Source organism: Prunus mume, linkage group LG6, assembly GCF_029339155.1.
Source record: "Prunus mume cultivar Tortuosa linkage group LG6, ASM2933915v1, whole genome shotgun sequence".
NCBI classification, from domain to species: Eukaryota; Viridiplantae; Streptophyta; class Magnoliopsida; order Rosales; family Rosaceae; genus Prunus; species Prunus mume.
Window position 1 is genome coordinate 20677334 of NC_142703.1, and position 15323 is coordinate 20692656.

The 15323-nt window shown below is 35.5% G+C and overlaps 1 protein-coding gene across 1 annotated transcript; it reads right to left on the reverse strand.

The window, feature by feature from the left end:
- Positions 1-4503: 4503 nt before the first annotated feature.
- LOC103335953 (loganic acid O-methyltransferase-like) lies at positions 4504-6345 on the reverse strand. Its single transcript, XM_008238984.3, has 3 exons — positions 6012-6345; positions 5093-5761; positions 4504-5022 (listed from the first exon to the last, which is right to left on the reverse strand). Exons 1-3 carry the CDS (start codon positions 6216-6218, stop codon positions 4693-4695), a joined length of 1206 nt encoding a protein of 401 aa, XP_008237206.2. The 5' UTR covers positions 6219-6345; the 3' UTR covers positions 4504-4692.
- Positions 6346-15323: the final 8978 nt, after the last annotated feature.

Here is a 15323-nt window from a genome sequence, read left to right on the forward strand (position 1 = left end):
TCAGCAATTTTTTTTGGAAAGATCTTTTTCTCTCGAAAAACCCATGTGACTCTGAAAGTCAAAGTTTTCATCTGAGCAAAGGAAGTGATGGGGAGTTAATGAAAACAGGTTAATCAGGAGAACACTCTCCATAAACATTTAAAAAAGCCAAAAAAGAAGGGCGGCCAAGTTTCCTTTCTATGCTCATGAGGGCTCTGCATCAGAGCAGATGTGTTTTCAAGAAATAAATAGGAGACATGAGAGTTGTTTGCCAAAAAAAGAAAATAGACCCTCATAGAAACTGACTACTGATGGTTCTTTGTGCCAGAAAATAACTCCTCATGTTTCTTCGTTGGAAAAAGAAAAATCCTTTCAAAAGATCTACAGTCCAGATATTAAAAATTAAACCCTCAATTAGATTCTCTATAAATATGAGAGGAGGTGAACAAGGTTAAAGATAGCCAAAAATTCAATCAAAACAAAAACTCTCAAAGTCATACTAACAATTTCAAAACAAGATCAGTCGATCTCAAAACTCTTCAGACTCTGAAGCAACAAATTCTTTGATTTATAAAAGATAGATCAACTAGAACTCAAGTTTTTTACTTCAATTCAATTTAAAGAAGCAATTTACAAAGGAAACGAGATTTCTTTGGTTACAAATTTGGTTCAACATAAGCTAAATCAAGCAGAATTCGGGTTTTTCATAATATGAAAACCTCAACAAATTTACAGAGATGCCTTGGTCTCTCAGAATTGCCAGAATATCTTTTGGATAATTCATAATCACGCAAAACAGTACTATAGTGCAGCTCCAGGTCAGCAATCATCAATCCAGCCACTTCTAGCCTCGTTCAGATCAAGAAATCTCAATTCTACCCATCCAGCGAGTCCTCCCCATGGCTAGAATAGATTAAAGCTTTGCCAATCTCTACATTGGTATCGATTTCCAGTTGAAACTCATCAGTTGAAGGGGCTGACGTTTGAATCCAAAGATAAATACATCCATCCAAATGAGTCATAGGCAACAATCCATGCAGAATTCGATGCCCAATGTTCTATTGTCCTTTCAGACATGGTAGTTCTCTTTTGTATTAAAGTTGTGTAATAGATAGTTTTCCTTAAAATAACTTGATTCATTCATTTTTTACAAGAACTACTAGTTTACTATGAGAAATTGTGAAGTCCTCACCAATCTGAGGCATGAAATAATACTTACTTGGGAGAAATTCCTTATCCAAATTCACAATCAATTGTTTAAAGTCAATAACTTGGGGCGCAAGTTATCTATTTTTCATAAGTCTATTAAGGGTTTTTAACTGCTAACAGTAGCACACTCACACACCAAAGAAAGTTGACTTGTTGACCACAAATGGTTCTCAAGCCAATGAGGAACTTTACCCTACCATCGCATGACTAAATCGAAACGGGTGAACAATAAGTCGCTAAACAAGGTATTAATGTGGTACCAACCAAATCCTCTCCGATACTTAAGTACGAGAGATAATATAAATGGTATTTGAGGGAGTAAATGAGTAGAGTTTTTGGGCATGGAAGAGTTATTATCTTCATCTCAATGTATGTGAAGGGTATTTAGAGGAGATGAAGGAGAAGCACATCTCCTCAAATCTAGCTTAGGAAGATCTTTAGCCACCCTCCTTACTAGTGTGAGAGGGTGGCTATAGGCATTTGTTATTATGCTGATTAAAAGGGGACCAATCATTGGACGACACCTAGAATAGATTAGAAGTGTATTAAGAGCCTTCTCTAGTCACACACAGACACCTGTGTAGTCTAGTGCTTGTTTAGAGAGGCGATTTGTAGCGAGTTGTCAGTCACCCTTAATTTGCTAATCCTTGATTCAATTTAGGGAGTCTGCGAAAAACTATCTCTAAGTAGTGTGCAACTTGGATGGTTGCAAGCGTGGACTGGTATTCCTGAGCAAAGTCGCTTTGGTAGATAGGAGCTGCATCATTAGGTCCGTCCATATGTTGATTGGGTCGACTAGTTAGCCTATTGAGTCACGGTGATTTACGTAGCGCGGGATCTGGTCGGTGTATTGGAGTATCCTTTATATAGCCCACTCATATTATCGGCTCATCGATATTACATGTCAACAATCCTCAACCATATTTTTCGACCTCGATCACGAAAGCCTAGGTATCTTCCTTCTATTACGAGTTCACTTCTCTGATTCGACGGGTTTCAAGTCATTTAAGCTTTTCTTGGAGTGGCCAAAAAGTAGTTTGATGGTGATTAGCTCTAACGTCATTGATATATATAGTACCATAGTCTAAAACATTGATAATCTTGACGAAATATCGGGGATATTATCGTTTTTTCGTGTCAAGGATATTTTGGAATGTATTCATACACATATCGTATAAATATTGATAGTATCGATGATAATATCAAAAAAATTTAACGTTAATAATTTCTCTCACACTTCAGCAATATTCGACCAAAATATCGCCTAATATCGCTATAATATCGATAATATTGAGATGATAAAGACAACGAAAAATTTGAAGAGTTATTTACACTAACACCCCTTGAGGTTTCTTGTACTTTCACAAAATCTCCTCATGTCTAAAAAATTACACGAACACCCCTTTTGGTTTCAGTTTGTTTTTATAAAACTCTATTTCGTTGATTATGTATCCAAAAATTGATAAAGTATATGCAATCTAATCTCAAAGGCCAACTTTGTCATTTGGAGAATTTTTATTTTATTTTATAAAATCATCAATCTTTGGATGAAAAATCAATGAAAATGAGTTTTGTGAAAACAATTTAAAACCTTAGGGGGTGTTCTTGGAATTTCTAAAACCTCAAAGAGTTTTGTGAAAAAGCCAAAACCTCAAGAGGTGTTAGTGTAAATAACTCAAATTTGAACCTTATAGGAACTCTATGGAGTATTAAGTCACTCATGTATCTTACCATGCGATGTATAAAGTGTAAAATATTATAGTAAATCATTATAAATAAATGATTATGGTGTGTTAAATCTTCTTTAATTAATTATTACATATTTTCTACACTTGCAGTGTTTGTCAGCTTGTTATATAATCAACTTAAATAAGTTAAACCTATCATGCAATGCATTTCCTTCTCCCCCCTTTTTTTTGGGTGATAAAGTAATAGATAATTGACTAAATGAACATCCTCTAGAGTTTCAAGAAAAAATTCCAAGTTTTTCTTACAAGTTCTGTGGTTTTTATTCAATTTGTATCGATATCAATAATATCTTGATATTTCCATCAAAATTTCCGTGATTTTGGACAACCAGTATTTCCAAAACCATCAACATTTTAGACCTTGCTCAGTAATGGGCACCTCTGTCACTCGTTTGGTATGGCATTTTTGGATTAGTTCGGATTGACCTAAGTTGGATTAAGATCGACCTATGTTTAGTGCTGCGTTGGACTAAGAAGCTGAATTGTAAAAATAGTGAAGGCCTATGTTTGGTGTTGTGTCGGACTAAAAAATAATTATTTTAAAATTTAAATTTATTTAGAAATTTAAACGTAAAAATAAATAAATAAAATATATAAAATTCTGATTTTTTTTTTTTGGTCTAGCTTTTTTATTTATTTATTTTTTGAAAAGATAAAATTTTTTTTAGAGAAAGTAACCACACAAAGAGTGGATAAGAGATCCATCCACTTACAAGAGAAAAACAAAAAACAACTCAGCAAAAAGAAAAAGCATAAAAGAGAAAAAAGCCAACTCTACTAAAATCCATCCATAGTCGAGAAGCAACTTCCTTCCCATCTAAAATGAAGTTGGAAACAGAAATGTTCCTAACAATGGATAATTGGGATTCTCGGTGGTGGGTTTGTGCGTGGCTTGAGGGTAGTGGTCATGGGGGAGAAGAAATCTGGAGGGAGTGTTGGGCATTGGGTTTTGCCACAATCCGTCGAATGGGTCCGTGGTGGTGGGGTTTTGATTCAAGCTATAAGGAAATCTAGCCGGACTCGCCTGTTTAAAATAACACACTCGCTATTTTGTGAACCTAATTTCGGGCTCTCTATATTAAACATGCAAGTCCGGATTTTGTTTAACTGTTGGACTATAGAGTCTCATTTAAGTTAATCCCCTTTTTGCCAAACAAGGATTTCAAGTGTTATTTAACACAATCCAATTCAGTGAGGCATACCAAACATGGCCATAGGGTTTCTCATGGGATTGATTTTGGACAAAACGTTTGCCCTTGGCCCAAGTTTTGCAATGTATGCCGAGTTGGCTTTTCAGTATCTACTTGGTCCAAATTCCACTTTTTAGCAAAATTGCCCATGATGGAACAAATTCTGGGTTTCTAAAACTTGTAAAGGCCCAAGAATCTTTTCCACGTCATTAACTTAATTGGGCCCCAAAAATGGTCCAAACAAGGTCAACATCATACACCCACCACCATTGCAGTTGGACGTGGAAAAACCAGTTTGAAGACTATTATTAGTTGAAGAAGGTCATTAACAGTGGAGAATTGGAGATTCCGCAGTACTCCACAACAATTTTTGATAATCTGATCTCCATAACATGGAAGACATTTTTTTATTTTTCTATTTCTTAGTCATGCAAAAAGTAAAAGACAGAAAAATAAAGAAACAACCTGCGCCAGTAACAAATGATCCGTAGGCTAAAGAATCACTTACAGGTTTTTTCATCCTACTCAATTACTTGTAAAGTAGGTTTTATTCGTTCGAATGTTAATCAGAGCAATTTGCGCTTGACAAGAACAAAGAATCCAACAGCCATGCTGTCGTCATGAACAAGGGAAGCACTTCCTGCAATATTTTTATTCTTCGAGTATCGATCGAAAAGCGGTTCTATAATTTCATCCCCTAGGTGTTTTCTGAGAATGCTCTCTGTCCCAGCTCTGCATCCTTGTGCACTAGGCAAGCTAAAAGGCATCTGACCTATGCTCTCCAATGTCAATGTATCAAAGCACCCATTTTCTTCTATTAGGTCCCTCAACTCCTCCACAGATGGGCAGTAGACGGGCAAGTTGAAAGAGTCAAATTTATCTTCGCTTAGTAAGCCCTGCACATATCAATTCATTAATATTTTCACCAAGTAAAATTTTACATCTTTGACTTTAGGTGCGACTTGCCTCGTTCACCATATCAGCAAGAGTAGACTCCAAGGGTTGAAAATAAGGAGCAAGAGAATTCTGTGCTGGAAGCGTGCCATGGGGACGCCCTGGAATCAAAAGCAACATGAGGCCTCCAGGAGCAAGCTCTTGTCCTCTAGCATGAAAAAAAGACTTAATGTCTTTGGCATACTGAGCTGAATATGCCTGGCCAACTTCATACGGTGCACTGCCATACAAAATCCTGCCCTTGTTAAATGCAGGTGAGTTGATGTCACGTAGCTCGTCTGGTATCTTAGAGAGCCAGTGCAGAGCATATGCCGTGTAAACAAAATTAAGAGAGGCCTCAGGGAAGAGTCTTCCATGGAAAGAGCCCGGAACTCCTGCCGTGAAATATTGCCTATCTCGAGGGAGAGTGGCAAAGAGATAGTTGAAATCATTTGACACAAGATCACTAAAGTATACTTGAAACTCTGGGAGTTCACCAGCAGACTGGACTTTGCTCTTCTTGTGGTATTTTTGAGATACGGCATCAATTATGTTGTCCACTTGAATGAATGTGTTAGGTCCAACAGAGCAACCTAAATCAGCAATCCGGAATGTTGTAGGCCGAGACTGCAGAGTTTCAATGTCAAGGTTTTCGAATATTGCTGCAGCCAACATTGCCTTTGCACCATCTGCTGCCTTGGCCTACAGGAAATTGATGATTAACATTAATTTTATTATGCATATGGAAAATTGTTTTGCATATGTAATAACCGTAAATAATTTACATGATATAATCTGCCAAAACCTTATTTAATTTGTAAATTAAGAAAATTTCAGCAGCAATTAAAAAAATGCAGTGATTAATAAAAGTTGGAAATATATAGGTAGCTGTTGAGAAGAAGAAATTTCCAGCTCTCAAAATTCAAAGGCTATAGATGAACTATTAAGATACCGCTGCATTAGAATTTTTGGCATAGCTGTTTGGGCCATCTCCACCCGTCATAGGAAATTCTTCTGCCATTTCTCTCTCTCTCTCTCTCTCTCTCTCTCTCTCTAAAAAGCCACTCAAGTCAACTATTATCTGTGCGGTAATGGTTATTGATTGCCTATTGGGAACTTGGGGCATAACCTTTTTTTTTTGGTCAAAGCTTGGAGGCATAACTTAAGCAGCAAGAAAGTCGCATAACCACGCAATCCTAAGAGGAGCGATTTTTACTCCCAACCCTAGCCCCCTTTGGAATCTGGTGTTGATGTGTTTCTGTTTTTTTGGGGAAATTCTCTTTTTAGAGGAAGATCGGTGGATCTCTGTGCGCAGCGGTGCTGACTTATGCGGTGGGTGTGTATCCCCTCCTTTGTAACCATGATTGTGCTGTCTCCGTCCCTTATGTGGTGACGGTAGCTCTATGTTGTATTTTGTTTTGATTTTGTGATGGAGAAGATTATTATACTAAATTGTGCTGGTTTTAAGTCTAACTTTCCCGGTGTTTGTGGTGCTTTGCTCCTATATTTGGCATTTTCGGCTCTTGTATTCTCCATTTGTTTCCTTTCTATTTTTGAATTTTGAATGAAATTGAATTGATTACGACAAAAAAAAAAAAAAACAAAAACAAAAACAAAAACCGCAAGAAAGAGTGGGGATGCGTGGATCCAGCAACAAGTGCCAAGGAAATGGTTCTCCTCATGGTCCAACTTTACAGAAACCGAACAGAACCGAGCGGTGCCCACCCCAAATAATCAACAATCATTCCTGATACGATGCGGGCAGCAATTAGTATGCTATAAAAAATAGTAAATTTGGCTTACACCCTTTAAATTCAATTTGCCATACTTAAAACCATTCACTTTTTGTTCCTATAAATAATACCCAATTTGTATAAGTAAAAACCCATGACTAGGATCCAACTCAGCAAGTTACCTAATTAAGCATAAAATCTGATTTATTGTACTTTTCAAATTCCAAAAATACCCCCAACTAAGCCATTATTGCATTTTGTATATTAATGTAGGAATCAATATGGAAACAGTTTTTAATTGGATTGTATATAATGACAGATGTTGAATTTGGAAATATCTCCAAATGGTTGTAATAGATGTAGGAATTAATTTTGGAACATTTTAAAAAAATTTAACAATAAATTCAAATTTGGGTAATTGGTTTGTTTAATAAAATGTTTATGTTATTTTCTTTTTATGAATTATACATGACTAATAATCCACTTTATAATTGTTTATGAATAAAACTGTACATACTAATTATGTTGAAAAAATAATGTACCTATTTGTTTTATGAAAAATATAATTTACCTAGTATGAAAAGTGTACATAATTATCTATTCCAATATACCTACATTAATTTTAATGTACTTACAATTAGGATTTAGGTATTATATGTCATCCAATGTACCTACCATTTGAATAATATACCTACTACGAATAAAGTACCTATTATTTATCTAAATAATGTACCTATTTTGAACTATAAATAATATAGCCTTTTTTCTCTGAATAAAGTACCTATTATTTGTTTTATCAAACGTAATTTTTTTAAATGAACCTATTTTCTCTCTCCAAATAACTTACCAATTTTTTTCCTCTAATAATGTACCTATCTTTCCTCTTCAAATAATGTACCTATATTTTATATAAATTATTGTGTACCTATTTTTAATTATGAAAAATATACGCAATTACAAAGTAACTGACTTTTTTTTGGGTAAATAATATACCTATATTTTATAGGTATATATTTATATTATATTTTTCATAGGTACATTATTGGATATGTAATTTACAGATTTTTTTTTTTTGGCAATTTTAGGGGGCGAGATGTGAGAGTGAATGACAACTAAAAGAAATGGGGTGATTGATATGCTATTAATAGGAGTATATTAATTACAATTATGGCAGTTAATGAAATGCTTGAAATAAATTATAAATAAAATATGAAGTTTAGTGGCAACGATGTAAAAACATATAAATACTACGACCTCTTATATCCTACTGGTCATTTAAATTTGAATTTGGGTTTTCAACGTAGTTATATAGATAGATGGGTTTGTGTCTAGGGGATATCAGTTGTATGGGCTTATATTGGAGTCACTCTATAAAAAACACATTTTGTTGCCCACTACTTTACACTCTGATCACTCTAAAAGCACAGAATTTATTTAAATGATAACAAAATAGACTGATCTTTACAACCATACGAATGAAAAATGCCCGTCATATCAGCTAAAGCTCACTCCAGGGAACGTGGCCACCAAAGAATGATTCGATTTCGTAAACCTATAGAATCAATACACTTTGAGTAGTAGTAGGTGATCCAGACCCAGCTCTGTGTTGGAGAAAGATGGATATGAGAGAATATGGAAGAGAGTTTTAAACAGAAAAACTGAAGCTTTATTGATTTCCTAAAAATTGATTACAACACTATGCCATCTTATTGGCTATTTATAATAACATTTAGATCTTTTCATAACAGACATAACTCTTGGATTAGATCCAAGAGTTACAGACACAACTCTTGACTTCTAAAGAGATACAACACTTCCTAAACATAACTCTTCTCAAGAGACACAACTCTACTTTAATAACTGATACAAATGCATTACGTTTAACACTCCCTCTTAATGCATTTGTCCTGCGACATTTAGATTTTCTCTGAAATAGTAGAACTTCTCTCTTGGAAGTGCTTTTGAAAAAACACCTGCAATCTGCTCATCAGTACCACAAAATTTCAATTCAATCTCTCCATCTTCAACCAATTTTCTGATAAAATGATGACGAAGTTCTATGTGCTTTGACCTGCTATGAAAGATTAGGTTCTTTGTCATGGCAATTGTGGACATGTTATCACAGTACAAATTTGTTGGAGTGTTTTGTTCTTGATAAAGATCTGCTAATATTCTTCTAATCCAAACTGCTTCACATGCTGCACTTGTGGCTGAAATATATTCTGCTTCGGTTGTTGATAATGCCACTGTACTTTGCTTCTTCGACGACCATGATATAACTTTTCTTCCCAAGAAAAACACATGCCCAAATGTGCTTCTTCTATCATCAATTGCACCAGCCCAATCACTGTCTGTGAACCCAACTAAAATGCTTTCTTTCTCTTGTGTTTATTTGACACCATATCCTTTGGTTCCTTGCACATATCTTAGTATTCTTTTAACAGCAGCAAAATGATGATTACTTGGATCATTCATGAATCGAGATACAACATTAACTGCATGAACTATGTCTGGCCTTGTATTAGATAAATAAATAAGTGAGCCAACAATACTTCTATACATAGAAGCATCAGCTCTTGGTGCTCCATCATTACTTGAAAGCTTTAAATTAATTGCCATTGGAGTTTCCATTGGCTTGCAGTTCAACATATTGAACCTTTTCAAGAGATTTTCTGCATACTTTTCTTGATACATAAAAATCCCTTTTTCCGATTGTTGGACTTGAATTCCTAGAAAATACTTCATAGAACCCAAATTAGTCATCTCATATTCTTTCATCATGTCCTTCTTGAATGCTTCTACCATCCTTAGTTTGGTACTTGTATAAATCAAGTCATCAACATAAAGACACACAATAAGAAAATCATGTGTACCTTCTTTCTTGAGATAGAGTGATGGCTCACTTGGACTTCTTACAAATCCACTTTGACGGAAATGTTGATCAATTTTGCTATTCCAAGCTCTTGGCGCTTGCTTTAAGCCGTATAGTGCTTTCCGAAGTCGACAAACTTTGTCTTCATTTCCCTTTTCAATATATCCTTGCGGCTGCTCCACGTAAACTTCTTCTTCAAGTTCTCCATTCAAAAAAGCGGACTTGACATCCAATTGAAAAACTTGAGTTTTCAATTGTGCTGCCAAAGCCAACACAGTTCGTATAGTTTCCATTCGTACAACCGGGGCAAATGTTTCATTGAAATCTACTCCAGGTTGTTGGGAGTAGCCTTTGGCAACCAGCCGAGCCTTATGCTTTTGGATTGAGCCATCTTTATTGTATTTTGTCTTGTAGATCCACTTAAGTCCAATGGTGTCCTTTGATTTAAGCCAATCAACAAGCTCCCACGTAGAATTTTTCTTGATAACTCTAATTTCTTCTTTCATTGCGTCTTGCCAAATTTTTTCTTTCACTGCTTCCTCAAATTTTTGAGGCTCCAAAGCACTCAAAGCAAGATCACACGATTCATATATGTCTGCCAATGAACGCATTCTTGCATTTAGTCTAGGAGTTGAATCTGGTGAACTAGGATCAGATGTTCTTGCACTTGGAATTGGAGTTCTTGCCCTTGAAATTGGAATTTGGGGCAGTAGGGATTCTTCTAAATTTGATGTTTCTGGTTCCAGCAAAAAACTCTGTATTTCACCTTGTTTGTTTTCCCATCTCCATACCTTGAATTCATCAAAAATAACATCTCTAGAAATTACCAACTTATTAGTTCTTGGATCAATCAATCTGTATGCCTTGGACTTGTCACTATAACCCACAAAAATATATTTTTCACCTTTTTCATCAAACTTTTCTCTCTTTTGAGAAGGAACATGTGCATAGGCTATGCAACCAAAGATATTAAAGAAATCAACCTTTGGCTTAAACCCATGCCATGCTTCAAAAGGAGTCATATCCTTGATAGACTTGGTAGGTGACCTGTTGAGAATAAACACTGAGGTATGAATTGCTTCAGCCCAAAACACATTTGGTAGACCTTTCGCTTTTAACATGGTTCGATTTCTTCGTTCCACAATGGTTCGATTTCTTCGTTCCGCAACACCGTTTTGTTGTGGAGTGTAGCTTGCTGTCAATTCTCTTTTTATTCCATTGCTTTTGCAAAATTCTGAAAATTCATTTGATGTGAACTCTCCACCACAATCAATTCTCAATGTCTTGAGATTGTATCCACTTTGTTCCTCTCCATAGGCTTTAAATTGCTTGAAAAAAGAGAATGCCTCTGACTTTTGTTCTAGAAAATAAACCACATCATCCTGCTATAGTCATCAACAAAGAGAAGAAAGTATTTCTTGCCATTAAAAGATGGTGTTCTAGTCGGCCCACATATATCTGCATGTACCAACTCAAGAGGGGCTCTTGATTTCCATGTTGATTGTGAAAATGGTAAGCGAGGAATTTTCCAAAAATACAACCTTCTCATATTTCTTTCTCAGACTAAACAGAAGGAAGGCCAACCACCATATCTTTATGATGTAAGAGCTGTAGACTTCTTTGATTTAGATGTCCATATCTCATATGCCGCAACAGTGATTCTTCTACATTTTCAGCTTTCAAAACATAGTTTTCTTTTGATGTCATGATCAACGGAAAGACTTTGTTTGCCATCATTTTTATCTTAGCCACTACAGTGTTATTCTTTTTATCATAAATAACACAGTGATCATCATCAAATTTAACAGAGAAGCCTTTTTGTAGGAGTTGTCCTCCACTATTAAATTTTGTGCCAAGTTAGGAACATATAGCACATCATAGATTAGTTTTGGTGTACCTTCTCGAGTTTGAACAAGATAATACCCTTGCCTTCCACATTGTGAAGCTTTCCATCTCCGAGCTTGACTTGTGAATTCACATTTTCTTCAAATTTGACAAAACATTGTCTGTTTCCCGTCATATGGTTACTGCATCCGCTATCCACGTACCATATATCTTGTGGTTCTTGACAAGCACTGAGACATGTATAAAATAGTTGCTCTTGAGAGTCATTATTTTATGTGGCTTCATTATTTTTCTGATTTCTGCAATCTCTTGAGAATGGTTGGGTATTTTGCATCGGGTACACCTATACCGGCAATCTGCACTTTTGTGCCCAGTCTTCTTACAAACACGACATTCAGGGACAAGGTTACCATTCTAGTTGTTTTGATGGCTACATCCTTGCTGATTGTTGTTGTTATAGTTGCCTTTGTTGTAATTCTTCCGCCAATGAGATTCTCCTTTACTTTTTCTATTTTGGGACTTTTGAGATTCTCCTTTTTATTTGTCTTCTTTCTCCTTCGAATCCAATTTGGATTGAAAACTCCAAGGATTGGTCTGTAGACCTATTAATCCTTTTTTCATGTGCTTCCAAAGAACCAATTAGTTCATGGAGCGAAAGTGCAGCGAGATCTTTTGACTCCTCTATTGCTGCAACAACATGATCGAACTTTGGCGTTAGACTGCATAGAGTTTTCTGTACACTTTTCTTGTCAGGAATTGTATCCCCATAACTTCTAATTTGGTTAACAATTCCAGAAACTTTTGTGAATAAAACCTGAATGGACCCATTCTCCTTCATTAATAAATTATCAAACTCTCGCCACAAGGATTGGAGTTTGATGGAGATCACTTTCTGTGAGCCTTGGAACTCAATTTTGAGTATTTCCCAAGCATTTTTTGATGTAGTTGCAGAAAGTAATCTTGGAAGGAGATTTTTGCTTACTCCCTGTTGAATTAGGAATAAAGCCTTGGCATCTCTTTTTCTATTTTCTTTAAGTGCTTGCTGCGATTCCGGTGTCGCTTTTCCCATCGAATTTTTTTTTGGTTCCTCGTAACCATCTTCTACAATATCCCAAAAATCTTGAGAGATGAACAAGGTCTTCATTTGTAGGCTCCAATACTCATAATTCTCTCCATCGAAAATAGGCATTAAATTTTGAATATTCCCAATGGTTGAGGAATTTGAACTTGATGCCATGATTAACACAGCGGAGGGATCGATTAGCTCTGATACCAAATTTGTTGGAGAAAGATGGATATGAGAGAATATGGAAGAGAGTTTTAAACAGAAAAACTGAAGCTTTATTGATTTCCTAAAAATTGATTACAACACTATGCCATCTTAGCCACATAACTCTTGGATTAGATCCAAGAGTTACAGACACAACTCTTGATGACTTCTAAAGAGATACAACTCTTCCTAAACATAACTCTTCTCAAGAGACACAACTCTACTTTAATAACTGATACAAATGCATTACGTTTAACACCGGTCAAAAGACGTGCAGAATTAGTCTTGGTGTGTGTGATTAGATAAACTATTTTAAGTTTTCATTTCCATTAATGGAAATACTGATCATGGTGATGATAGTCACTTAATCCTTACATACAGGGAACATATATACTAATGTTAGTACCACTGAATTATTAATCTCCATGTCTGATGTGTACAAAATAAGTTTCGATATGATATATGAACATTGACGGAGGTTAGCTCTAGGGATGTGCATATCAGTTCAAAACTAATATAATTTAGCTAATCTGCATCTGATCTAATGTGGATTGGATTGTGATTTTTTCAATTCAATCATACATAAGATTAGAGGTTTAAATCCAATCCAATCCGATTCCATTTAAATCAAAATTAGTTATCACTTGATTCATATGATTCCAATTCACGATGAACATGAAAAATAAGATCCATCATCTTGATCACTAGTTGATTGAATTCCCAGCTGAGAGCTGTACAATCTTTAATAATCCTATCCACCACAGCCTATGGTGGGTTGTAGCATTTGAAAAGAGTTGTTGGGAATAATGCATAATCACAATGGGCAAACAGAAAGATGTGTACTACAAAAAAAAAGGGCAATAGTCACCATTACTTGGTGATATTTGGTCACATCAAGGGGTAACTAATTTCGAGATAACTATCTCTAGTAAAATTGAGGTTGAAGAAAATGAGTGAAAAATATTGGGTTATTTATTGAAAACCATATTGGTTTTTCAACCAAAAATAAATAGCATCAGGCATGTCAATCAATTTAATAGACTATATTAAATAAAAAAGGGGTAAGAAAAATAATTAGTTAACAGTTAAATAAATACGAAGGCAGATTTTCCAAGTTTTCCTCAACCTTAGATGGTTATCACCAGCCAATTGTACATGATGTACCCTTTGCATCTTCTTCAATGTAAATAAAACAGAAGAGAATCCACAATTTACCACATTCGACATGGCCCTCTACAACTGCTTCCTCTTAGGCTTCATTTTTTCTTTTACATTTTTACTCATCAATCTGGATGTTAGCCTGGCAGCTTGTCATCTCCTACAAACTCGGCCTTAGATACTTTGCCAGATGTTCCTGGTTTGCCACCTTAGGATCACTTGTTCAGCCTATTGGATCTCTAATAATAGGTAATGCCACGGCCAGGATCAAGTATCCACCTCAGCAAGCACTGCACTCTACCACCTCATCCAACACCAACTTGGCTTCACTTCCAACCTTAACTACCATGAACACTCCAAACGTTGTCGTTCCAGAGGCGACTTCGGCACCGCCTTCTTTGCCAACTGCATAGTTATGAAATTTTCCTTCCACTGCATAATACCAACTATACCTAGAGGGAAAAGAGCCCACCCCAATACACCATCTTCAACATCTCACCATATAGATATATATACTTGTGTGCACATATGCACACATATGGCGTTCTTCACTTTGCAGTTTGAATCTTTGCTTTGTTTGGTGCAATCGAATAGATATGGCTATGTATAATAATGAAAGCCTTTGTATCTTTTTCATATGTTGTGAAAGTTTAATCATCAAAAGGCTTTCAACAGTCTCTGGATTATTTTCTATCCATTTAAGTTAGCTATTTATCTGTTTAAGATAAGGGAGATTTTGGAAAAACACAAAGGAGAGAGAAATTTTGTAAAAGAAGTCAAAATGGATAAAATTGCCCTTATTTATTATTAAATTTCTTAAGGAATCCTTTATATTTGCATGTCTTTGATTTGAAAGTTGAGAGATTTTTCTGTCTTTTTTGAAAAAGCTTTGGCTTTTTCCAAAAGTGAATTTTTTTTTAAGGCTAAAACCTAAATTTACTTTAAGTAAGGGGGAGGGGGGGATAAAGTCTTTAATTTCCTGTTTCAGGTGTTTATGGTGTTATGTTGTATCTTCTTGTTCTTTTTATTAATGTAAAATAATTTTGTTTTTATTTTTATTTTATCTTAACTCTATTATTTCAGGCATCTTTTGAATATACATAATTTTCCATCAAATCTTTTTCGTCAACCAAACAGGACCTTACGCATCACTTTGCAAGACCTAAAATGACTCGCATGTAAATGTGGGTTAGGCTAGTTAATTAGCCAAGATAGTGTGTGCGCCCTCTTGCACTCGAGTTTTATCCCCCTCCGCATGGTGAGACCTCAAAAGCCCGATCTTGTGACATCAGCACGTCTCGAGGATCCCATGGAAAATTCAAAACAAAACATTAAGTCAAAACATTTTCATTTAAAACCAACGAACAAGGTTACAATTCAGTTTGA